The sequence below is a fragment of the Chelonia mydas genome, chromosome 10 (genome assembly GCF_015237465.2).
Source record: "Chelonia mydas isolate rCheMyd1 chromosome 10, rCheMyd1.pri.v2, whole genome shotgun sequence".
Lineage (NCBI taxonomy): Eukaryota > Metazoa > Chordata > Testudines > Cheloniidae > Chelonia > Chelonia mydas.
In genome coordinates, this window is record NC_051250.2 from 16,168,712 (window position 1) to 16,195,332 (window position 26,621).

The following is a 26,621-nucleotide window of genomic DNA, read 5'->3' on the forward strand; positions in this document are numbered from 1 at the left end:
GCTGCCGGCTGCGGTGTGGGCCCGGCCGGGAGAGGGGGGGGACTCGGCAAAATCCGGAAGCGCTCGGCAAAGTCCGGCCGCGGCTTTAAAGGAGCTGAGCGATCCCTGGCTCGCCCTGCGCCGCGGTTCGGTTAGTTGTGAGCGCGAGGAGCCTTCGGGCTGCCGCTACGCCGGCGCCACTGCCTCGTCCGCCCGCCCGTGCAGCCGCAGCCGGGGCCGCGATGCTGGCCGACAGCTTGGTGGAGGAGTTCGAGATCCGCGACGATGAGCCCTGGTACGATCAGCAGGACCTGCAGCAAGGTGAGCAGCCCGGCCGGGCTCCGCGTGGAGGATGCCCGTCGGACGGGGCTCGCCCCTCCGGGCGCAGGGCACCGGCTCCCGCTGACCAAGGCGCTGAAGGAGCCTTCTCCGGGCGGCGGATGCTTCAGGGCTTGGCGCGGGGGAGACAGATAAGTCTCGGGGGGGGGGGGGTCCCTATGAGAGCGGGGGTGGGGGCAGGTAGGTCCCGCGGGGGGCTCTGTATGAGGTGGGGCAGGTGAGTCGGAGACGGGGAATGATGTGGGGGAGAGAGGGCAGAAGGGAAACGGGGACCGGGGGAGGGATGGGACAGAAAGCGGGGAGGAGGGGTGTGAGCGCGCGGGCTGGGGGGGGGGGGGCGGCTGAGGGGACCGCGCCGCGGGAGGGGAGGAAAAGGGCGGGCGGGGGGCAGAGGACAGAAGGGTAGAGTTGGCCCCGAGAGGCTGGGGCTGGGAGAAGGGGAGGGGGCTCTCTTCGAGAGGGAGGAAATGGGAGACCGCTCCAGGCTGGGGGCGCACAGGAGGAGGGAGAGGGCTCTTCTCTAACAATTGAAGCTGCAGGGCGTTTGCCATCGTGCCGCGTCTTAAGGGTCCGGGGGGGTTAACGGGAGGCTAACCAGGAATAGCAAAGTACCGTAGGGCGCAATGGTATCGTGCCACCTTCGCAGTCATGGCTTCTGGGCCGTGTGTGACTGGGTAGGAATACGGATTTCTGCAAATCAAACCCTGCATTTAAAGGGTGGCTTGTGCACCTGGCTTAAGGACTGGTTCTTCCTTTAATTTCGTTCGCTTTTTAGGGGTTAGACTGTGTGCCACTCTCTGAAAAGCTGTACCTCTTACATAAAGCAGCTCGGTCAAGAGAGTGCTTTTGCTTTAGCTGCAGTGCTTGCTTAAAATAGAGTAGTTGTAAATAATACTTAGGGGTTTCCACACCCTGTCTCCGCCTCCTGCCTACCTGTAATTAAAGGCCTTGCAACTGATTACATTGTAAATACTAGGAGAAGTCCTTGTGGTACCTTGGAGACTAACAACATTTATTTGGGCATAAGCTTTCGTGAGGTATAACCCACTCCATCAGAAAGTTTATGCCCAAATAAATTTTAGTCTCTAAAGTGCCACAAGGACTCCTTGTTTTTGCTGATACAGACTAACAGGGCTACACCTCTGAAACCTGTCACATTGTAAATACTGGAACATCTTTATTATGTGTAGGTGGTCAGTTACTGCTCTCAGCTCCTCTTTACACACGTCCTGTTTACAACTTACTGTGAACGTTCATTGAATAATTCCGATAGAAATTTGCTTATCTTAATAATATATATATAGCTCTTATAGTGCTTTTTCATCAGTAGTTCTCTCCGTATTTTATAAAGCTGGTAAGTAGGCACTGAGGCACACTAGTGGACTGAATGTATAGCATTATCAGTTTTCTTAACTTCTTGTAGGCATTAATTGGAACAAATGTAGAATAATTTTCTTTGGATTTAACAATGTTTAAAATTGGTATTTAGACTTTTATTTTTTAAAACCCTAGGTACATTCTTAAATGACCAGCTCAGAACTGGAAGATTGAGAAAAGTGGCATACTCAAAACTAGATTTAATTAAAACTTGATTTCTCTAAGCTCTTCCTCATATAAACTCTTTGGGGTAGAGGCAGTCCTTTTGTTCTGTTTGTACAGTGCCGAGCACAGTGGGGTCCTGATCCATGCCTGGGGCTGATAGATTCTATTGCACTATAAAGAATAAAAGTAGGGGAGGAAAAAATCACTGTTTTCATACTAAAGTCATGCAGCTAACAACAAAAATTCCATCTCTCTAAGGTCAGAATAAGTCTGGAATCTTGTATGTTTTTACTGACTTTGCTAACTGTTGAATAGCTATTTTTCAGTGCTTCATACTCAAAAACAATAGTTTTCTTGGATTGTAACTTTACGTGATCACATAACCATAAATAGTTTGCTGTTGCCTAGAAAAACTGGTGAACCATCTAAAATTATTCTCTAATGATTTAGACCTTTTTTCCAATCCATTGTAAAGCTGTCACTATTCAAAGGTAAACATGGCTGTGTGAATCACCTAAGCTGCCTCATGAAGTGTACTGTGATTCGCTTCTGCCTTATAATGGTGTTCCTTTGGTCTGATCTGAATCTAGTTGAATCTTTTTTTTAATTATTATTATTCCTTGTATCAAACTCTTGTTTTGTGCTGTGCTTCTAAGTTCCACCTCACAAGTTAGTGCATTTCAGTGATGGTTAAGGGATTCTCATATATCAAATAGACTTATATACAGATTCTCTTATTATAAAATGCCCTAAGTATAAGTGATTGTTAGCTGTGCCAAAAAAAGATAATAGTAAAAAAATCACAAAGCAGGAGGTAAACTTCCTGTAAAGGGATTTTTTCCCCATACTGCTTTTTTAAAATGTTCTATTGTCTGCAATACTGTTAGGAAGTTTGAAAATATTTCCCATCACTTTAAACTCTGGCAAATATTGACTTTTTGTCTATTGAGTAGAACTGAAGCTAAATGGTGGGGTTTTTTATCTGCCAATGATTTTTATAGCACCCATTATGTCAAAAGATCTGTGCATTAGCATAATTAAAATAAGCACCACTCTAAGAATAATATTGGATGGCGCTGCCAAGAGAGATCAGGATGTTTCTGAGGATCCCTTAAAATTAACTAAAACCCCTAACTCCCTTAGCAGTTGAGTAGTTACATTTTAACTCTTAGGATTTGAAAATTCAAAGTAGGTCAAAGTTCAGACCAAAACTTTGATTGTGTTATGAACAATACACTCCAGAAACTTCCACCTTTAAAAATTGAGAATTTAATATCCAGTCAGACTTCTTGTTAAAGCTTAATGTTGCTTGAAGTGAATTTTCATGTTTGAAATATTCAAGAATGGGGAGGAGCAATTCCCTACTTTCGTAGGACTGCATTTTGTTGCAGTGTATTGACCTTCTGAAAAGGCTTCTCTCATATAAGGAAAGTGATCATAATGCTGTTTTTCGAAAACTAGCAAAGGATTGAGTAGATTACAATCTGGAATGAAGGGTACAATATACATTCCATAGTGACCATTCTAAAGCTTGCTTAAAAGCAAGGATCTGGTGCTAAACCTGGACTGCTTAGTAGTCTCTTCTGTTGTTGAAAGTATCATTTTGCTGTACAAAGTTCTCGAATCCTCTTATGTAGAGTATTAAAACATTGAGGGGAGGGGGAAATCTTGACTTCGCCCCAATTATAGTAACAGTGTCAGCATGGTTTGTACTCAAGTGTAATTAAGTGAGAAATGTTTAATGCAATAGTAAGAACAGCTTCTAAGTCTCACTTTTAGTGGAAATTCCAGATATAATTAAACACGATGAGCAGCAGAGATAGCACTACCAAAATCTTACTCGCATTATTTTACCTAGAGACGAGTAACCCATAAAGTGACTGACTTTAATTTGCATTATTTAAGTAAGAACGGATGACTGTGGCTCACAATAACTTTAGCCTCATAGTGAAAAGTGACCTTCCCCACACATCTGTTGGGATTTCATTAACACATTGGCATAAATTTACAGTACCTGAGATCACAGCTAAGAAATTGAGTGCAGAGGGACAGCAGCTATATTGTACTGAACCTTTTAAAGACAGAATTTACATTTCTTTGTTTCCTTATTCATCTGGACATCTAAGTCCTATAGCTGATTATTTATTTTTCTTGATTATGTCAGACACACCTTGCACACACTTAATGAACTCTAATGAATTTGTCAGTCTCCAAGGTGCCACAAGTACTCCTGTTCTTTTTGCAGATACAGACTAACACGGCTGCTACTCTGAAACCTGTTACTTGGCTGAGTAGTCCTTTTACTGGCCAAACTCCCCTGGACGTCAGCATACTTAGTTTGCAGGATCAGTTGAGTAAATTAAAAAAGCTAATGCTCTTTATCCCATATGCTAATGGCACTGATTATTTTTTTTCCCCAAAGATGTTATACACCGGTAGCTCCCATTTATTTCACTGGGGTTTATGGGTGCTCAACATTGCCGAAAATTGTTTCATTAGAAAGTAGATCCTTTCTGCAGTGCTTAAAAATATACTGGAGTTTTAGTACAGACCAAAATCTCTCACTTCTTTGCCTGTATTTAAACAATGGGTTTGTTTTTTTAACACGTTTTCTTGGGCTTTTCCACCTGTTTTCCTGCCTATCATAAGAAAGCCAACAGATTCTCTGCGAAGAATGGTGAATATTTCCTACAAGAAAATATCAATGCTTCTGCGAATCTTGTGTCAAGCTAACAGAGTACTGTATGTTTAAATCTGCGGCATGTACTTAGGTGTTCCATATAGACAGGAATACTTGCATATCACTTTATATGTTTGAAGTGCTCAGTAAATACTAAAAATATGTACTGACATACATGCATATGTAACTTCATGTTTATATGCATAGTTTAATTTCTTCTAACTGCACTTCTAGATACACTTTTTTTTTGTAAAGTATGCTTAGAGCCATCTCTAAGGTGCCACAAGTACTCCTTTTCTTTTTGCAAATACAGACTAACACGGCTGCTACTCTGAAACAAATCCAGGAGATAGGAGCCTAAATATCTTTGTGGATCTGGACCTAACTGCCACTGAAATTAATGAAAGTTAAGCACTAAATACCTTTGAGGATCTGGGACAAAATGGTTACCTTTGGGTGTTCTGAGTAATTCTAAGGGTTATACACATTCTTTGTTTAACAGAATCTTATTCTGTGTCTTATTTAAAGTATAGAGCCTTATGTAATGACAAAGTAAAAGCTGGAACACTGCATTATTTGAGGTAACAGAAAAAGTTGCTACAAATTGTTGAATGGCTTTAATGATTACATGGCTGCTGGATACCCAAGGCTAGTGTGTTTTGGTTTAGAATAGGGGTGGGCAAACTTTTTGGCCCGAGGGCCACATCTGGGTTGTGAAACTTTATGGAGGGCCAAGTAGGGAAAGCTGTGCCTTCCCAAACAGCCTGGATTCTGCCCCCCTCCCACTGCCCACCCCCTTCAGAACCACTGACCCATCCAACCCCCCTGCTCCTTGTCCCTTGCCCCTAACCGCCCCCCAGGATCCCACTCCCTATCCAACCCCCCCCCCCCCCCCCGCTCACTGTCCGCTGACTGCTCTGACCCCTATCCACACCCCCGGCCCCTGGAACCCCACCCCCTATCCAAGCCCCCTGCTCCCCATCCCCTGACTGCCCCCCCCCCCAAACCTCCACCCTGTCTAACCGCCCCCTGGAACCCCCTGCCCCTTATCCAATCCCCCACGCCCTTACCACGCTGCTCAGAGTGGCAGGTGCTCGCAGCCACACTGCCGCCCTGCCTGGCAGGAGCGGCGGGCCAGAGCGCTGGCGTCGCGCTGAGGCTGCAGGGGAGGGGGGACAGCAGGGGAGGGGCCGGGGGCTAGCCTCCCCAGCCGGGAGCTCAGAGGCCGGGCAGGATGGTCCCACAGGCTGTTGTTTGTCCACCTCTGGTTTAGAATTTGTAAAATAGGATTATATTTCTATACCATTATATGGAGGATTATAGACTCACTGAAGTTAGACTGCAGGAATTACCCTGAAGAGAGACATGTGGAAAAATAAAAGGGGCTACTTCTGACTGCCAGTTTAAACTTTATCTTTGCCTCTGGTTAATCAAAATGAAAGTTTACACTTTCTGCCTCTGTAGGTTGCAAGGAAACATCAATCAAAATGTCTTAAATAAAGTTGGTAAGGATTGGGAAATTTGTAGAGAGCCCAGAAAATGAAGCTGTGGCTGGGTTTGCACTTCTTAACAAATGGACCCATGATCAGAATTATTCTTTCAACCCCTACAAGGTTAGAAGAGACAAAAGTTCTCCCTTTATTATGACCATTTTATAAAAAGTGCAGGGATATACCCACTACATGACACAAGTATTTTGTGCATTCTAGCACTTTGTATTCATAAACAAAATTAACTTAATATTGGCTTATATAACCTTTGGATGCGGTAAGAGAGACTTCTGTTTGCTGGGTAATGAGCCTTTTAGTTTGAGGAGATTAGCTGTAATTCTAAAATGACATAAGGAGTGTGATGCAAGAAGATTGCATTGATGTCACTATAGAATGACATACTAACCTTTAATCGCTGAACTATTTAGCAGTATATCACCAGAGAACAACTTTATTTCTGTTTTCTTATGTACATCAATTAATGCAGTGTTTATTTCCCCACTATTCAATTAAGTTATACGGTGTATTTTGATGTATACAATTTACATAAACTTGCTGGAGTATCAGAATCCCGGTACAATGTTTTGATGTCATGTCCTCTGGCACTGCTTTTCTACAACTAGCAGTTAACTTGCAAGATATGGGACTAACAACTACTATAGTACAGTGGAGTCTTGAGCCCTTGTCTACAGTAGAAAAAAAAGTTTAACTTGGATGATTAGCATATATTAAACTTCTAAACATGGGCATGTTAGTGTGTATTTAATACATTTTTTTTCTCCTACTGTGGATGTGGCCTATGACTTACTGCTGTTAGTAGTCATTGGGTGTGGGGTTTACATTTACTTACTCTTACTGGTGCAGATCTTGCCCTTCTTTCTCATTGATCAGTGGCCTTTGTTTTAAGAATCAGATTGCAAGGAATTTTTTTTCTTTTTTACTTAGCAAAGTAGGAAACCTTTGAGAACAACTTGTACAAGTAAAGAATATATAATTCATGGATTATTTGATCTGCTAAAGCACTTTAATACCTCTCAGAACACCCTGTTGAAAGATTTCAAGTTTCTGTGCATATCTGTTTGGGAAGTTCTTTGGCTTATGCATCAGAATGTAGTGATAATTTGAATACGCTGTCTAAGCCAAGGCTGCCCAAATCAATTTTTAACAGGGTTCTACTCTATTACATCAACTAGATAGAGATAAGCTATCAAACTAAAATGAAACAAGATAAAAACAAGGGCATTTGAACTTCCAACCTAAAGAAATATTGGAGTTCATATTCCAGCCGATTATCTGTATTGCTCATATATATTATACACGCTTTTAAATCCTGGCAGAAAGAATTCTAAATTCTCCTTCGCTTGTCTTTCCTTGTATTCTGGCACTGTACCATTTATGATGATAGTTCCAAATATCTAAAAATTAACAAGATTGTATTGCCAGGTTGCATGTATATGGCAATCTGGTCGTGGTCCAAGTGATGTGGAAAATTACAAACTTTGTATAAGGAATTGCAACATAACTATTGGATTCTGCACTTCTCTTTTATATGAAATATAATACCATGTTTAGGGGGGGGTTAATACTCTAGCAGTAACCTAGATTAGTGATCTCCATTGTCACACAAAGTGTGAGATGCATGCAACATAAGGACTAATAATGTGCTACTTATTGCATATCATTCTTTCATAAGCTTGGAATTTACTAATCCATGCTATAGTTAAAGGAGGGCATCCAAATTTACCTGTAGTCCCTGTATATGTGTGGATTCCTTATTCTTTTTAAAAAACAACAACAAAAAACAACCAGCTATATTCATAGGAACTCTGGAGGTTGCTGAGGAGGATTAGGTTGAGTTTCAAATCTTTAAGAGAACAAATAGCGTTTAGAATCTTTTTGAGAAAAGGAAATTAACCATTGTCTGGTGCTGTTCATAAGTCAAGAGACACACAATACATATCCAAGCACATTATCTAACTTCCTATTTCATCAGAAAAAGTGTTTGAAAATCTTCAGCTGATTGTCTAATGGTGCTGCATGGGCTAGGTTGCCTTTTGGGGTGGTTGGAGGAGTAAGAGGACATCAAATATTGTTCCAGCCTGGCCTAACCAGTACTTAACAGGCCTTTTTACTTTTTGCTCCCCTCTCAAAACCCCGACTAACTTATTAGTGTGGGGTTAGCAGTTATAGCTAATTGACGGATGTAGGGTAAGAGCCACTTGGTGGTGCACTACTGGGCCTCGTGTTTATGCTGCTCTCTGCCTACCATGTTGGGGAGTATCATTCCCATTCATCCTCATCTGCGTAGGGACAAAGTGAATAGTTAGATATAGATGAGGAACGACAGAAGGCAAAGAGCGATCAGGTGAGGAAAGTAAAACTAATGCGGTGGAGAGGAGACTAAAAACGATGATGGAGTGAATGGAAAATGGAGAATTAGCCTCAGTCCTAAAGAATGTGTATTGGAGCATAAAAGCTTGTACTTGGACACAGTTATAACCCTGAGAATTTAATTGAAATAACATAGTAATGGTCAGATTGCACAAATTGGGTCTTAAAATTTACAGGCAGGTTATTTATTTATTTAGATCTGCATCTTGCTGCTGAGCTTGGGAAGACATTATTGGATCGTAACACAGAACTGGAGGAATCTTTGCAGCAAATGTATGCAACCAATCAAGAGCAACTACAAGAAATAGAGGTAAATTTTAAGGAGTATGGGTGAGTTCTATTGCAGAGTTTTGATAACCTTGTAGTGTGGACATTGAAATCATTTGGATACCATGAAACTTGATTTTGACTCCTTCAAAACTTCATCTTCCAAGAAGACACTCTGAATGCCTCTTGCAGTTAATTTTAGTTTGATTCTAGAATTTCTAAAGCTTGATAACATGCATAGACTCAGTTTCCTCTCAGTAGAATCTTTGGATCTTCACTAAATTTAACTTCTATAACTATAATGACAAGTGTTTGTATAAACTAGCTGTTTCAGAAATAGATACTGTTTAAAACAAGGGTTTCTCTATCTAAATACATGATGTGGGTGGATTACTTTTCTTAACAAATCCAGAAAATATATGTAGAAGAAATCTCTGTAGGTTTTTGAAAAGCCTGCATTATTTGAAATAGTATGACTAGCTGTTTCCACAAATATCTTCACACACAGAAAAATTGTAAGTTTAACAAATGGCATCAAGCCGTGCATCAGTGGTCCCCAAAGTGGGGTGCGCAAGACCATCTGTGGGGGTGCGCAACAGGAGGAACGCTGCCGAAGGAGTGCTCCTGGACCTTTGATTCTTCGGCGGCATGCCGGCAGCAGTTTGTTTGTTTGGGGTTTTTTTGCTTCCCCTTTTTTTTGCTGGCCCTGGGGGCGTGCGATTCAAAAAGTTTGGAGACCCCTGCCGTGCACACAAGGCGTCCTGTAATTACACTATAGAGAGCAGTGATATTTTTGCACGCTCTATATTTGATATTTTAGTCTGATCAACAAGTGTTAAAGTCAATTGCAAAGAACTTATTCTATTTACAGAGTTTTCAACACTTCAATCATCCACTGATGACACTTTAAACTTTTCAATTAATGAAATGAACTGTGACTGGTACTTAAGAAGAATTTACATAACTGAATAGCCCACATGATGCAAGTAGTATTAAAGCAGTAATCAATTTAAAGTAAAGTGTATATATCTGCCTGCAATTTAGAGAATGTTGAAATGATCTTTCAGTACAATAATGGCAGTCACTACAGCTTTAATCCAACATTTGTATTAGGTTGCATATGCAAGCAAATAATGCCATGGCATTTTAAATTCTAGGATGCTTTCAGGTTTCCCTTTTATGAATTTTCTTTTTTTAAAAAAACAGCTAACTGGTGCACAGTATAGACAAAAAGTGCCCTCTTCTAAGGATACCTTTGTATTGCTGATCACTGACATACCTCCCACAGCTTACTTGACTTTTTTCCCCCCTATTAAATCATGGTAGATCTAGTCTCTATATCCAGCTCATTCTGTAATATAAAGGACAACAAAAAAGCAAAACAATGCTGGAGTTAAAGCCACCAACCCAACAAACCCAACCTATCTGTATTTGTTTATTCAGAGACCTTGAAATGTCTCCCGAGTCCCATGAATCTAAATAGTTCACAAATAAGATTGATCCTTAGGGTCTGAAGTATGTAAACTCTTAGGGCAACTACAGAAACTTTAGGTCTCCCATCCTCCCACCATTTTCATTGCCCTTCCCTGCACCTTAATGTACATCAGAGTGGAACAGCTTCCATATGAGGAGAGATTAAAAAGACTGGAACTAGTCATTTTAGAAAAGAAATGACTAAGGGGGGATATGACAGAAGTCGATACAATCGTGAATGATGCAGAGAAAGTGTTGTGGTGTTTACCCCTTCACATAACACAAGAACTAGGGCAGTGATTCTCAAACTTATTTGATCATGCCCCCCTTCTTTTTGTCTGTAGTAGTTTATACCCTCTTCTCCCCCTCTACCTCTCAGCCACACAAGTACATATAGCCATATACGCAGCAGCGGTGCTTCACTTAAATCATTTTTTGCTTCTTTGTTTTTCATGGTTTTTTTTTTTTTCTGCTGCATGAATGAGCCAACGATCCATTGTAATAAGAGCAAAAGCAAAACAGTGATTGTGGTCCACGCTTATAAATAAACATGCACATTGCATCGTAGCAAACAGATTAACATGCAGATGGCAACGACTTTGTATAATGCTAAGCAAGCTTAACAGATCTGTCAAAATGCACAGTGCCATCTAGAGTCAAATGCACAGTGCTATCTGATATGTCTGGAGGAATCAGCTTTACCAGTTACTCATTGCTGTGGGTAAAATGTGTGAAGTAAGGTTTTTTTTTTTTTCCTGCCAAAAGATTCTCAACTCCCTCCTGAATACATTCCATGCCCCTGCAATTTGAGAACCTCTGAACTAGGGGATTACCCAATGAAATTAATAGGCAGCAGGTTTAAAAACAAAAAAAAATGGAGTACTTCTTCACAGAACACACAATTGACTTGTGGCAACAAGCATAACTGGGTTCAAAAAAGAATTAGACCTATCCTCCATGAGATTATCGGTCAATGGCTACTAGCTAATATGGTCAGGATGCAATCCCATGCTCCAGGTGTCCCTAAACCTCCAACTGCCAGAAGCTGGGACTAGATGATGGGGGATGGATCACTTGAAATTGCCCTGTTGCGTTCATTTCCTCTGAAACATATGGCACTGGCCACTACCAGAGACTGGATACTGGTGGACCATTGGTCTGATCCTGTATATGGCCGTTCTTATGTCCATCACCTTGTAATGCACTCATTTTATGAAGAGATGGCAAGGAAATGCTATAAGCTTGCCAAATGAATAAACTGAAAGAATCTGTCCTACACACGTTACTTGAGAGTAGCTATCTAAAGAGACTTGTTGCGTCTGCTTTATTCGTGTAGATTTCCTGAGAGTTTATTTTTAAAAAAATACTAATTTAACCTGATCTTTATTACAGAAAGTTAGTGTTGCACATAATACAATTTGTGTATGTTTCATTTCAAAAGACAACTGCCTTCTTCACTCAGTGCACAATCAACCTGTGGAACTCCTTGCCTGAAGAGGTTGTGAAGGCTAGGACTATAACAGGGTTTAAAAGAGAACTGGATAAATTCATGGACGTTAAGTCCATTAATGGCTGTTAGCCAGGATGGGAAAGGAATGGTGTCCCTAGCCTCTGTTTGCCAGAGAGTGGAGATGGATGGCAGGAGAGAGATCACTTGATCATTACCTGTTAGGTTCACTCCCTCTGGGGCACCTGGCATTGGCCACTGTCAGTAGACAGGATACTGGGCTGGATGGACCTTTGGTTTGACCCAGTATGGCCGTTCTTATGTTCTTGCCCTTCCTATGCAGCGAAGACTAAGGGAACTGAAACATGTAGAACTGTTCATAATCCTTACTTTGAAGGTTAAAACTAAAGTTTTAAACACTTGACATCATTAGGTATTTAGTCTCTGATCATTATATCTGACCTTTGCACTGACACACATGCTAGTAACTAATCATGGTGGATGTAATAAATGCTGCAATGGCAGATTAAAACTACTGCCAGAAAAACTAACAGAGACTAATCTTGGCATCTCTTGTAAATCCAAATGTGGGGCATTACAGCTCTCTTTTTCATAATGATCTAGTGGAGTGTAAACCTGCTTGGCAGTTTACCACTTGCAGCTACATATTAAGTTTTCCTATTTCCCTTGCAATCGATGTAAATGCTAGTGTGAATTTCTGAAATATCGGGAAAGCCACTACAAGCTTTGATGTTTGCATTTGGGGTTTCTGCTCTCATCTCCTGCATATTTTCAAGTTACCCTGACATCAGGCATGCAAGGTGAGATGAAGTGTAGTTTCTTGAGAAAGGGAGGAATCTACTCTTTCTCCCCCATGTTGCTCTTGTTCCATTACACCTAAAGTATAGTCTGTCAGCATAGGCTGCTGTTCAGTGGGTTCTTTATTATGCATTAAAGCACCTAAATTCAGAACTCTAATCTTCATGTTTTATGCTCAGTCACCTTTCACTGTTGAAGAAACCATGAACGTTTCCAATTTCTTTGAGACTAGCAGACAGGGAAAGTTAATCTGAAATGGGTCACACTGAGATTCTGTTGGTTAATCCACATGCTATTCTTGTATGAATCCTGTGTCACGTGCCCGTGGGTTGCAAAAGGATCTAACCAACAGCTATCAGATTGATCTTTTAGTAGTTTGTTTGTAGCAGTGCATAGCCCTAGATGAACTTGTAATCGCTTCTTAAATTACCTAAAATGTAAAGCCATCAACCTTCTAATGCTGTAAAAGATTAAGTAGAATATTAGAAGCTTTGATTACATAATTAGTAGGCCACTTACAAGAGTAATTGCTCCTAATCTAGAAATCTTTCAGACAACTTCAATGTGGATGACTTTGAACATTTAGCATCCAACTGTGTAAAATGTGGTTAAATTTAGAACCTAATACTTCAAGAAATATTCTATGTTCAACTTCTTTACGACAAACTAGTTCACAATAACGTGAACTTGACTTTAAACTTCTTCTAAAGATAATGAAGCAAATAACTAAGCAATCAATTTGCACACACTTATCACCTTATTTTCTAGGTAACATTCAACATGGATTTGGCAAGAACAAATCATGTCAAACCAACCTAATGGCTTTCTTTGACAGTGTAACAAGCCTAGTAGATAGGGGAAGCAGTAGATGGGGTATAACTTGATTTTAGTAAGGCTTTTGATACTGTGCCACATGACCGTCTCAAGCAAATTAGGCAAATACAACCTCGATGGAGCTACTTTAAGGTGAGAGCACCCCACTGGTTGGAAAAGTGGTCCCAGAGAGTAGTTATCAGTGGTTCACAGTCAAACTGAAATGACCTATCAAGTGGGGTCTCACAGAGATCAGTTCTGGGTCTGGTTCTATTCAGTATGACAGAGAGAGTACACTTATAATGTTTGTGGATGATACCATGCAGGAAGGGTTGTAAGTGCTTTGGAGAACAGGATTAAAATTCAAAATGATCTGGAGAAGTGGTCTGGAGTAAATAAGATTAAATTCACTAAGGACAAATGCAAAATACTCCACTAAGGAAGGAACAATCAGTTGCACACATACAAAATGGGAAATGACTGCCTAGGATGGAGTACTGCTGAAAGGGATCTGGGGGTCATAGTGGATCACAAGCTAAATGAGTCCATGTAGCACTGTTGCAAAAAAAAAAAAAAAAAAAAAAAGCAAACATCATTCTGGCATGTATTAGCCAGAGTGATATAAGCAAGACCCAAGAAGTAATTCTTCCGCTCTGCTCTGATTAGGCCTTAACTGGAGTATTGGGTCCGGTTCTGGGTGCCACATTTCAGGAAAGATGTGGACAAATTGGAGGAAGTCCGGAGAAGAGCAACAAAAATGATTAAAGGTCTAAAAAACATGACCTATGAGGGAAGACTGAAAAAAATTGGTCTAGAGAAGACAACTGAGACGAGGCATCACGCTTTTCAAGTACATAAAAGGCTGTTACAAGGAGGAGGGAGAAAAAATTGTTTTTGTTAATCTCTGAGGATAGGACAAGAAGCAATGGGCTTAAATTGCAGCAAGGAAAAGAGACAGCTAAGGGGAGATATGATTGAAGTCTATAAAATCATGACCGGTGTAGAGAAAGTAGATAAGGAAGTGTTGTTTACTACTACTCATAACACAAGGACTAGGGGGACACCAAATGAAATTTATAGGCAGCAGGTTTAAAACAAATAAAAGGAAGAATTTCTTCACAACATGCACAGTCAACCTGTGGAACTCCTTGCCAGAGGATGTTGTGATGTCCAAGACCCTAGCAGGGTTTAAAAAAAGAAATACCTAAATTCATGGAGGATAGGTCCATTAATGGCTATTAGCCAGGAATGGTGGCCCTAGCCTCTGTTTGCCAGAAGCTGGGAATGAGTGACAGGGGATGGATCACTTGCTGATTACCTCTTCTGCTCATTCCCTCTAGGGCACCTGGCACTGGCCACTGTTGGAAGACAGGATACTGGGCTAGATGGACCTTTCGTCTGACCCAGTAGGGCCATTCTTATGTAAGGGCAATTTAGGTTGGACATTAGGAAGAACTTCCTGTTGGGTAATTAGCACTGGAATAAATTACCTAGGGAGATTGTGGAATCTCCATCACTGGAGATTTTTTAAGAGCAGGTTAGGCAAACACCTGTCAGGGATGGTCTAGATAGTACTTGGTCCTGCTGTGAGTGCAGAGGATTAGACTAAATGACCTCCTGAGGTCCCTTCTAGTCCTACAAGTCTGTGGTATTTCTGGTCCAGGAATGACTTAGTGCATATTTGTAAGCAGGGTACCTGGAACTTTGAAATATTTGTGTGTAGTAAAATCCATATAGACATGTTCAGATGAGGGAAAGCCTAAGGTGTTTCTAATAGCAAGGGACTTAAGATGGTTTAGTATTCTTACATGGGAAATCTTTATCCTAGGCTTTCTAAAAGCAGTTTCATCACTACAAAATAAACAACCTGCTAAGTTTCTTGAATAAAGAGGATTACAGTGAGAACATTTCATACAGAATTAAAAAAGCAGACCTTTGATTGCGATTATATAAACTAGAATACCCCTTGTGGGTAATTAAAGTTTGTACTAATTTGTACTTCCTGATAAATAGTAACCCAAATATCAGTTTCCATTTTTAAGACAAAACTGAAATCAGTCTCCTTAAATTTAGGGCAGCTTCATACACTGAGAAATTTATTCTGATTTGACAGGGTTTGCCCATGCAAAGTAAAAACCCAGTGTTGCAGCTGGTACATTGCATAATTACAAACTGGAAGTTGTAATTTAAATCATCCTTATTCTAATTTAAGGAAACCACATGTAGCATGGTGCCTTGTTCTTTACCCTGAGATTTAAAAGTGCTAATGGGCTCTCGTTTGTGGATAACACTCCAGAGCTATTTAAGGGTACAATGTCTTTCCATAGTTCTGCAATCAAAACTAATGTACATTGTATTATTCTTGACATTTATGGGAAACAAACTGAAAATCCTGATTTAAGAATTTAAAGTTAAAACTTACACTAAGTAGAATTAAACATTTTTAGCAGTGTAAAGATGGTAACTGCAAATTATTTTATAGTACCTTACAAAGCAAGTGGAGCTCTTACGTCAGATGAATGACCAGCATGCAAAGGTCTATGAACAGCTGGATGTTACAGCAAGAGAACTGGAAGATGCTAATCAAAAATTAGTTGCGGATAGTAGAGTGTCACAACAAAAGATATTAAGGTAACTAAAGTTTTGTGGAACAACTTTTTTTATACTGAAGAAGTTGAAAGGAATACTAGTCTGAATGTATTAGTTTATGCATTTTTGGGAGGCTTGTTATCCATTGTCTAATCACTGGGCTTTTGGGTTGAGTATGTGGTTTTGTTTCTCACTGGTAACTGTGGAGCAGTTTCCAGAGGAAGAAACATCAAAACTGACTGAGTTTATGCTATTGGTTATGCCCTTGACTTAACATGACTGGCTTTAACAGCTTTATATGTTCATGAATTTCAGCCTGACAGAGACTATTGAAAGTCTGCAAACCCATATAGATGACCTTCAGAGACAAGTGGAGGAATTGAAGAAATCTGGACGAGGCCATATGAACCATGAGAGATCTGAGCAGCCACGATCAGTGCACAGCTTCTCGTGTTTGAAGGAGCTGTATGACCTTCGCAAGTAAGACGCTAACTCAGTTATGTCATTTTATTTGTGCAAGCAGATTTTTTTTAAATCTTTCATCCACTTGTTTGCAGCGGAGCAGAGAAATCAGACGTGCATTTCTAGAAAATCTGTCAGTGTCACTCCAGACAAATGAGTTTAAGACCAAAGCAGTCTTCACAAGCCTACTTTTTCCAGCTTGTCTCATCACTTAATCATACAGAGAATGTTCGTGTAAACACTTCGTAGCCTTCCCTACTCTCTCTGCTACTTTTTCTGACAGTTCCCTAGAATGCTACCTCTGGGATTTCCTTCTGTTCTCTTCCTTATTCCCCAGGCAGAATAGTTGTCAACAGACATGGAATAAGACTAATTTGGAACAAATCATGCAACATCAATAAAGCAAACATTGCACAGAAACTTAACATTCGAAGGGGCTGATCTTAGACCAGCAGAAGTCAGAGTTCAGGATTAAGAGGAGCAACTGAATCTTAAAACTTGATCTGCTAGACCTAGTTACTGCAATATATTCTCTGTTGGAGATGGTGCAATACTTAAGCATGATATGGGATAAAAACTGAAATTTAGCCTTGACCTCTTAACTTCTAAACTCTAGTGAGTTAACCTAGGCTACTAATATGGGTAACTTAAGAACAGAATAACATGAGTCAAGAGCTGATATAAAGCAGCATACTATATGTACCATGGTGCACAGTAAAACTGTCTTTTCAGTTATGTGCACTCATAAAATCTGCTATCTGGAGCTAAATATTGTAATTCCTAATCTACATTATGTTCAATTTAAAACAAGTATATCAAGCTATTACATTTTTAAGCTTTAATATTGACACTTCTATAGTGCGTACTAAAGAGGTTTTTTTTTTTAATTAGAATTACAAAACATGCTTATATGAAACTTTATCAGATTTCTGACAGTGGATTTTATGACCATTCTGGGCATTAAGGTTTTATAGTGGAAATGCTGAGACTTTTAAACTACAGAATATGGATATCTTATAGTTTGCAGATCCATTTCATTATGAGAATTGTACTAGTTAAAAAGGGGAAAAAACGTATTGGATCATCATGCAGTCTATCTTCTCCCAATACTAGGAATGTTCTGTAGAAAACTGTATCTTGTGGCCTCAAAGAAATACTCTAGAAAGTCTCAAGAATGCTGGTTACAGATCTGCTTGTATAGTAGGTTTTATATCTACAATTTGGTATTGCAATTAAGGAGCTGCCATACCACCTGAATTGGGAACCATGTATCACTGGGTACTGAATTTACTACAGACCTGTAGAAAAGCAGTCTGTTTGATTGACGCATTGTAACTTTGTACAGATAGATACTTTAAATTACCAAGCTGGTTCTGTTTGGAAACCAGTTTTCTTCAACAGGGAGTTTTAAATTAAATCTCTGTATTATTCAGAAGTGGCAGCCTAAAAGTCATAGGAAATCTAAGCTCTGACACTTTTTGTTTCTGCAGGTATTTTGTTTACGATCATATTTTTGCAGAAAAAATTACTTCAATGGATAGTCAGCTGAGTCCCATAGAAGAAGAAAATGAGAACTTAAAAAAGGCATTGACTGTATTAGAAGCCCAACTTAATCTGGAAAAGGAGAAGAGAGTGACAATGGAAGAGGAATATCAACTTATGGTAAAGGAGAACTGTGACCTTGAACAGAGGCTGGTTGATAAAGACTTATACCAGGCTCGGGCAGAAGAGCTTGAATTGGAAGTGGCTGAAATGCGGCAGATGTTTCAGTCTGAAAACACATTTGTCAACAGCATGGAGAATCTGGTTCCAGAATCATTTTTTATTTCATTTAAAGAGTCTTTAGAAAGGGAAATTAGTCAAAGCCCTTCAGAGGATGCATCCTTGACTGTCCCCCAGCTTGATAAAAGGGCCCTAAAAAGAAGTAGCAGTGAGACCTTCCTAAGCAGTGCTGCAGGTGGAGACCTTCTAAAGGGCCATGAAGAAACCTGTATTAGAAGAGCTGAAGCTGTGAAGCAGCGAGGCATCTCCTTGCTTAATGAAGTGGATGCTCAGTATAATGCTCTGAAGGTTAAGTACGAGGAACTTCTGAAGAAGTGTCAAATGGATGAAGATTCTTTGAAACATAAGGCTGTACAAACATCAAAACTGTGTTCCAAAGACTCTAGTGTGGGGAACATCCAGTCTGACCGTTCAGCTACTGATCAAGAGTATGGAAATGTTGAACTCACTGGCTCACCCACAAATACTATACCTGAATATAAAGCTCTCTTTAAGGAAATTTTTAGTTGTATCAGAAAAACAAAGCAAGAAATAGATGAACATAGAACAAAATATAAGCGTCTCTCTTCTCAGCCCTAACACTTGTTTGTATTAACTATGCTGATGACCTGTTTTCCCACTGAAAAGTTCTCTATTAGTCCAGAAGGGAAACATTAAGGGTCCCTCTGGTGTTTGTACATATCTTGCAGTCATGTGTACACTCCCTTCAACTTGAATGTATGTTCACTTTACCTGTAAATATGTATGATACGGTCAACCCATTAGTCTGTTGTATTCTCTGTGCACGCAATGACCCCTACCACACAGTAGAAGTTATTGTTCAGTGGTAGTTGTTGGCAGTCTTAAAAGTAGAAAAATTGGCTTAAGTTTTGCATACTGAGTTTGTCCTCTCCACAGCAGCAACTGACAATCTAGCTCACTATGCCCAGTGTGCTACAGAAGCTGTAGACCTAAGGAGAAATGATTGTATTATACTTTTTCCACTGTGAGAAATTTGGAGTAAATTTTTTCCTTACTTCACAAATGAAAAAGGTTATGTTCAGTCTTAGCCTTATGGCTATTTTTGTTTACTAAAATACCACCTGTGGGAAACCTCTGCTTCAGACTCAAATTAGTAGTAATCAGTCTAAATGGATGTGCCCTGACAGAGATATGGGGGAACTGGCACAGCAGCCTGTATTAGGTTTAATTTAAGCCAGTACCAAGTTTTCATATGCAGTAAACTCTTTCCCCTTAGCATAAATGTCTTGGATTAGGTGTAAAGGTATGAATATTTGAGATAGTTCAATGTTTTAAGGCAAGATACTGTGAACTATGTATATTGTCTCTGATGTACTGTTCCTTATTAGTATGCCTAAAAGTGCATTTTTGTCATGTGATAAGATGGAACATTACAAGTTGTGGTAGTTTTGCCATGAAGGAATGGCTTCCTTTAATCTATAAAGCCTCCTACTCCAAGTGTTTAAGGAGACTGGACAAGGAAGTTTATCGGATGATGTTCATCGCTTTACACCATTTTAGCTCAAGCTTGTGTAGACCTATTTAATAGCACCAGTAAAAACAAAACAAAAACCACCCCAAAACCTCTTTAAGAACCAGAATACAACATGTAAGAGATGGCATCAAGATATAGTTAAATCCTCTTTGCTCCTTCCTTCTCTTTCCATCCCTCCTTCCCAATAAAATAAAGATTGCAAGACCAACTTCAACTAATGAAAATGCAGAATATGAATGAACATTGCATCAAATGGGAGGAGGAAAGGCAGGACATGGTAAAGGCTGAGAAACCAAGAAGAAATGGAAGCCAGATAACCAGCACTAAAAGGTGATCTGATAATTTTACAAGAGTAGGAATGCAGCTTAACTCTTTAAAGTGTTGACTGTTAATCAGTGTTGCTATAGATAAACGTCTACTTGTTGTCTAGATAAACTGTTGGCATATGATGTTAAAAGAAACTTTACAGCTGTAGTTAAGTTGCTGCTGCTATTATAAAGTCTTGTCTGCCTCCTACAATGTAAGTTAGTCTCCAGTTATTTTATACTTGTCCTTCAGTAAGACAGTATTCCGTTTTATAGGTTGGACACTTACACTGTAAGCAGTTGTGTACTGAAATAAACACCTATTTAAAAAAAATAAATTCTAAATTATGAATATTTTTCTGAAAGGCAAATAAATCCTTGCAGCTGAAGTTAGTGGGTCTGTGCTGCTAATTTTGTCCAAATGTATGAAACTACCACCAATGCAAAGGAGGGGTTCTTAAAGTCACTGTGGATGGCATCTTCATTTATATAGATTCACTTCCCCCTCTCAGCAGGGATTTCACAGACTTGCTGGCCTATACCACCCTTGCTTAGATGAAAAAACTAATTAGGGAAATAAAGACTTAAGAGGGGTGTGTCTGTGTGTGGGAGGGGAGTAGACTAATCTCGCCTTTCTTCTCCTCCTCTCCCCCTCCCCCCCTGCAATATTCCACAATCCCCTCTAGGTGAGAAAGTTGCTTCCCTGTACCCTTGGGGATGGCTGGCTGTTGCAGTTCCTGTTTCGAGACTCATTATGTAGCAAGGGCAACTACTGCAGGCAGCAATGTTGGCAACTTGTTCCCCACTTTGAGGCTGGGGGACTCTAGAAGCATAGGGAACCTGCTGCCACAAGTGGTTCACCACTCATTTGTGTTACTGTAGTGCCTGAGAACGGGAACCCTACTCAGAGCAGGCCTCTACTGGGCTAGGTGTGTATAAATGGAACAAAGAAAAGCCCCAGCCCAAAGAGTTCATAGCCTAAAACCTAGGTCGACTTACCACAGTAGTGTAGACATAGCCTATGCTATGCAACTCCAGCTACGTACCTTAGGTTGAGTTAGTGCGGAGTCTACACTGCGAGAGTTGACAGGAGAAACTCCTGTCAACTTACCTTACTCTTCTCATCAGGTATAGTACAGGGGTCAACTGGAGAGTTATCTGCTGTTGATTTGGTTGGTCTTCACTAGCCCTGCTAAATTGACTGCTGGTGGATCGATCTCAGCATTGACCCTGGCTGTAGTGTAGACATAGCCGAAGGCAGACAACACCTAGCTTGAGACAGAGTATAAGGAAACAATGGGGCACTAGTGGTCAGTATGATAGGTTGTGGCATCAGCAGCCAGCCATTATGCTGTCTGTAGGCATCGCAGAAGGAAGGGTTTTGAAGGAGGATAACAGTTTTGCAGACATATACAGGGAAGCTCCTCCCACCTGAGGGGCAACATTGGCAAAACACAAAGGAGCTTGTTTGAAAATTTAACAACTGGGTGATGGAAGCACAGGCTGAACTAGGAATAGGAGTAATTTTACTACTGAATAAGAAGGGCTGAGAAGGAAAAGGCCAAGACCAGCGTTCCTGCCACTTCAGCCTCATTTTCTACTGTACCTGCTTAGTAACTACATAATCTGATTTGTCAATCATGTCTAATTGCTCCTAGTAGTTGCCCAGCTATTGATTGTTAAATGGCTCAGGGTTTGGTATACAGCAGACATTGGCTTAGCAAAAGGAGGCCTGCAGACAGCAAGTTATCAGACATGGCTATAACAACCTCTTCTGATATATACAACAAAATTATCAGCAGTACAGAACTACAGCACCACCAAAGCATCTGCTGTCACTGGATAAGTTTGTTTGAGTGACTTCCCCTTTTTAAAAAACAAACAATCTACCAGTTCCTCAAAAGTATGTATCTAACTTTCAAATACTTGTCTATTATATACAGCACCATAAAACACAGGGTGCTAACAGTACAAATTCACAGTTAAAGACAACAGAGGGGGAAGGCAAAGATAACTGTTTTTTGGATAACTGATGCTTGAATATGTTTTGTTACAGCTTAATTCTGAAGTGGGAATATGTTGGAAAAGGTGCAACATATATAAATACTAATGCTGCTACATTAGAAACTTTATGGATACAGTTACAGGAATAGATAGAATTGTCATTGTAGCTACATTGATTGTGCTCAAACCTTACAAGCATTCAGAAAAATACCTGAGACTTCAGAGGCAATAATCAGTTTGAAGCTAGTTTGCTCTCGATAGACATAAAACAGCATCTTCCTGTGCTAATAATGAAAGATAAACTTCATGTGAGTAAACTAGAAACTATGTTGAGTTTTAGTTATTCAAAAACTTGGGCAGTAGGATATTGTCCACAGGAAGATGGAGATGCTGTGTAAATACAGTAAGTTATTTAGCCAACTAACCAAATTAATCCTAATTGCTAGAACAAACTTACTTATTTCAGCCAAACAACCCACTTAACCATAAGTGAGGTTCTGAGGTAGTCAGTTGTTTTCACCAGACAAGTTGAAACTACAGCTGCATGCTCAAATCTTAACTTCAGCACAAGCAGAGTGAAGAGTAAACACAAGAAATGGTAAAAATATGCCATACTCATTGATTAAAAGATTAGTTAGTTCTCATGTCCCCTTTCCAATTCTCGCACCTGCTCTTAAACTTAAATCTTAGATAATAAAATCCTTGTGGCAGAGTACTATTTATTTTGTTTTAACAGGGCCCCCTACTCTTACTTGGAGGGGAGGGGGGCTCTAGATCAGAGCTGGGTAAACTATGGCCCATGGGCCACATCCAACCCATGGGACTGTCTTGCCCAGCCCTTGAGCTCCCAGCCCCTCCCCTACTGTCCTGCAGCCACGCTGGCAGCACTCTGGCAGCAGGGTTGCACGCTCCTGCCGAGCAGAGCAGTAGTGTGTTTAGCTCTGGGCAGTGCAGCTGCCAGACATGCGGCTCTGAGCAGCTTGGTAGGGCCAGGGATTGGATGGGGTGGAGGTTCTGCGGTCAGGGAATGGATAGGATCCCAGGGAGCAGTTAGGGGACAAGGAGCAGGGCAGGTTCTGAGGGGGGCAGTCGGGGACAGGAAGTGGGAGGGGGCAGATAGGGGGATAGCCTTCCCTACCTGGCCCTCTATACAGTTTTGCAATCCCAAAGTGGCCCTCGGGCCAAAATGTTTGCCCACCCTTGCTCTAGATGCTACCATAATTAATACTAAGTGATTTGTAACAATATGTAGTACTTAGCTGAGGAAGGGGAGAGGGGTAGGTAGGGATAAGCTAAAGTCATTCTCTGTTAACGTTTTCTAGTCCATAAAAGATTACATTGCTTCTATCTGTTCACAGACAAACACATGGGGGTCAGAGGCTGATGCCACAGTCGATCTTCAAGATAAAATTTTATTTGAAAAAGTTACATAAAATATAGATTTTACATCACCAAATGTGATAACTACAGTTGGACACCTTTCAGATGGTGCATAAGGTTACTTACCTTGTTGTACCTGCATCTAGTTATGCAAAAAAAAATCAAGTAGAGTACACTACATCTGCTTTATATGTAATTACTTTTGAAAACAATTTTGTGTCATGTAAACAATTGGTGAGACTGTTTTTGCTATGTATAATTAGTACAATGTTAAAGACAGGGATTTTTCCCCTGAAACCCAGGTGCATACAAAATTTTCATGAGCATTCACAGGTTTGTTTAAGTGGGAAGAGGGAGTGCTTTAACACGCAGACTACATCATGACCTGCTAGGCATATAAGAAAAGTTGGATGTTTGTAAACAAAAGACTTACCATTTATTGGCATTAATTACAAAATAAAATATTAGACCATGATTTTCCATCATGTCTGTGTCAGTATATGTTTTTATTTTATTAGAATGAAATAATGAGAAGCAAAATACATTAGGAATCCCAAATTCATCAAATTGCAGATAGGGTCCCACATTTTCTTCCTAGATGCTCTTTGTGTTTAGGCGGCCATGCAAACAAGTGCGTGAATGTTGACATCACTAACCGTCTTTCTGCAGTGCCCAAGTGGCCACAAGTAGGTCAGATTCTCCCCTTGCTCCCTGAAGCAAAGGGATTATTCTGTCTGTGCCCACTGCAGTTTTCCTCCTCTGTCCTGGAGATAACGGAATGAAAAGCTCACCACTGTTGTCAAGACTGCACTGTCCCTTTAAGGTACCACATTCCAGCATGGCTTACACAGCAGTCCTGGGGAGAATGGGAAAAGCAGTTACTAATGCTGAAAAGCCTAGTGTTAGAGTATTACTGATCAGCCTTAGAGGCAGAAAGCTCCCAAATCACAACAGATTCCAAGAAGCAGACACAAAATGTAAAAATCAAAAGTGTATAGTAGCAACATTGGTGCACATATTGTACCCATTTACAGCAGGGCAGAATCTGGCCCATGAACCCTACCTTAACTATGATGGTACTAGGAATACCAGACCAATTCAAACTTTTCACATGGCTCAGAACAGACTAGTTAAACAATGGGATGGGATCCAGCAATCCTAATAGGACTAATTCCACAAGTAAGGGTTACAAGATTGCAACCCATCGGTTGAACTGGGCCTTTTGAAGCTGTAATTTATTGTTATGATTGTCCCTAAAGATCAACCAAGAACAGGGTCCCATTGTAGTAGGTGCTATACAAACACAGAGTAGCAGCCAGTCCCTACATAAGAATGGCCATACTGGCTCAGACCAGTGGTCCATCTAGCTCAGTATCCGGTCTTACGACAGTGGCCGATGCCAGATGCTTCAGAGGGAATGAACAAGGGATCTATCCCTTCCCATACAATCCCAACGTCTGCTAATCAGAGTCTTAGGGACACCCAGAGCATAGGGTTGCAACCCTGACCATCCTGGCTAATAGCCATTGATGAACCTATCCTCCATGAACTTTTCACACAACGCACAGTCAACCCGTGGAACTTCTTGCCAGAAGATGTTGTGAAGGCGAAGACTATAAACAAGGTTCAAAAAAGAACTAATGTTCCTGGAGGATAGATCCATCAATGGCTATTAGCCAGGATGGACAGGGATGGTGTCCCGAGCCTCTGTTTGCCAGAAGCCAGGAATGGGCAACGGGGGATGGATTACTTGATGATTAACTGTTCTGTTCATTCCCTCTGGGGCACCTGGTATTGGCCACTGTTGGAGGACAAGATACTGGGCTAGATGGACTTTGGTCTGATCCAGTATGGTTGTTCTTATGTAATTCTTTTTTGAACCCAGTTATAGTTTTGGCCTTCACAACATCCCCCGGCAACGAGTTCCACAGGTTGACTGCCCAAAGAGCATACAATCTAAACAGACAAGACAGACACAGAGTGGGTGGTAAGGGATAGAACCACACAAGCAGAGTGAACAATGTGATGGGAACATGTTAGTTACACAATTTTTGTGTGTGTGTTTGTTGGGGGTGGTCAGCCAAACAGAAGGGTGATCAGCTAAACAGAAAGGAAAGAACAGCCAATCACCAAAGGCAACAGTGCAGAATCAAACCCTTTCAGAGTTAAACTGTTAAACCACTGGATTATATTTTGACCAAATTATTATTAACCACACACCTGACAAATATTTTCAGGATACCTGAGGCATCTACATGAACTAAAGTGTGTTTTGTTTTTAGTGAGCATCAACAGTGTTGAATTTTCATTTTACACACACTCTACGGTAGGTAAATTCAACAAGAGCTGACGTACCCCTTATGACTGAAAACACACAGCTTTAAAGGAAAGGAGTTTTTGTTTTGTTGTAAGTTACTAGACCGGGGTGGGCAAACTATGGCTTGTGGGCCGGATCCAGCCCGCAGGATTGCCACCCCAGTGGCGCCACGGGCCCCGCGCCTCTCACTGGCACCACATCCCTGCAGAAAGGGGCAGAGGGCTCCATGCGTTAGTCTTGCCTGTGAGTACCTTCCCCGAAGCTCCCATTGGCTGGGAACTGGGAACCATGGCCAATGGGAGCTTTGGGGGAAGTAGCCACAGGCAAGAGCAATGCACAGAGCTCTCTGCCCGCCCCCCCCAGGGGCCGAAGGAACACGGTGCCAGCCGTTTCTGGGAGCGGCGCAGGGCCGGGAACCTGCCCTAGCCCCAGTGCATGCAGCTGCCACCCCGGAGCCACTCCAGGTAAGCGGTGCCGGGCCGGAGCCTGAACCCCTCCCGCACCCCACATCCCAACTTCCTGCCCTGAGCCCCCTGCCATAGCCCTCACCCCTCCCTGCACCCCAATCCCCTGCCGCAGCCTGCACCCCCTTGCACCCCAACCCCCTGGCCCTGAGCCCCTGCTGCACCTTGCACACCAACCCCCTTCCCTGAGCCCCCTCATACACCCCGCACCCCTCCTCTGCCCGAGCTCCTTCCTGCACACCACACCCCAACCCCCTGCCCCGCATGCAATTTCCCCACCCAGATGTGGCCCTCAGGCCAAAAATTTTGCCCACCCCTGTACTAGACCTTTCAGACCACAGAAGCCTAGTACACTGCAATTACTCAATGTTAAAGAAAGGAAACTAGCAAGCTGAAAAGAGGGGTTGACATATCTGCAGACCAAGATTTTAATCATACGTTCCAGACTTATTCCTGATTCTTTCATGCACTGCTCTGACTCACTTGTATTCAGGGGAAAATGAAGACAGACACCACCCCGCACCAGTTCTGGGCATGTGATACAGATGCACAAGCTGTGTGGCTTAAAGTGCATTTACTTCCT

At 41.3% G+C, this 26,621-nt stretch overlaps 2 protein-coding genes across 5 annotated transcripts in view; one reads left to right on the forward strand and one right to left on the reverse strand.

Annotated features, from left to right (window-relative positions):
* The first annotated feature begins 23 nt into the window (after positions 1–23).
* Positions 24–20,259, forward strand: CDR2 (cerebellar degeneration related protein 2). The gene is made up of 5 exons (XM_037911800.2): positions 24–300; positions 8,619–8,731; positions 15,723–15,871; positions 16,145–16,309; positions 17,782–20,259. Exons 1-5 carry the CDS (start codon positions 222–224, stop codon positions 18,650–18,652), a joined length of 1,377 nt encoding a protein of 458 aa, XP_037767728.1. The 5' UTR covers positions 24–221; the 3' UTR covers positions 18,653–20,259.
* A 3,010-nt stretch (positions 20,260–23,269) lies between these two features.
* The window catches only part of POLR3E (RNA polymerase III subunit E), a 38,703-nt gene continuing 35,351 nt past the window's right edge, over positions 23,270–26,621 (reverse strand). For all 4 annotated transcript variants that reach the window (XM_037911792.2, XM_007060625.4, XM_043523462.1 and 1 more), the window contains one exon: positions 23,270–24,113. In XM_037911792.2, the coding sequence (XP_037767720.1) occupies positions 24,057–24,113 (57 nt within the window). In that variant the 3' untranslated portion in view covers positions 23,270–24,056. The remainder of the gene's footprint in view (positions 24,114–26,621) is intronic.

Coding starts and splice junctions, on each gene's coding strand:
- CDR2 (XM_037911800.2), top strand. CDS start 222: ATGCTGGCCGACAGCTTGGTGGAGGAGTTCGAGATCCGCGACGATGAG. Junction 8,732..15,722: donor AGCAACTACAAGAAATAGAG/GTAAATTTTAAG, acceptor ATTATTTTATAG/TACCTTACAAAGCAAGTGGA. Junction 16,310..17,781: donor GAGCTGTATGACCTTCGCAA/GTAAGACGCTAA, acceptor TTGTTTCTGCAG/GTATTTTGTTTACGATCATA.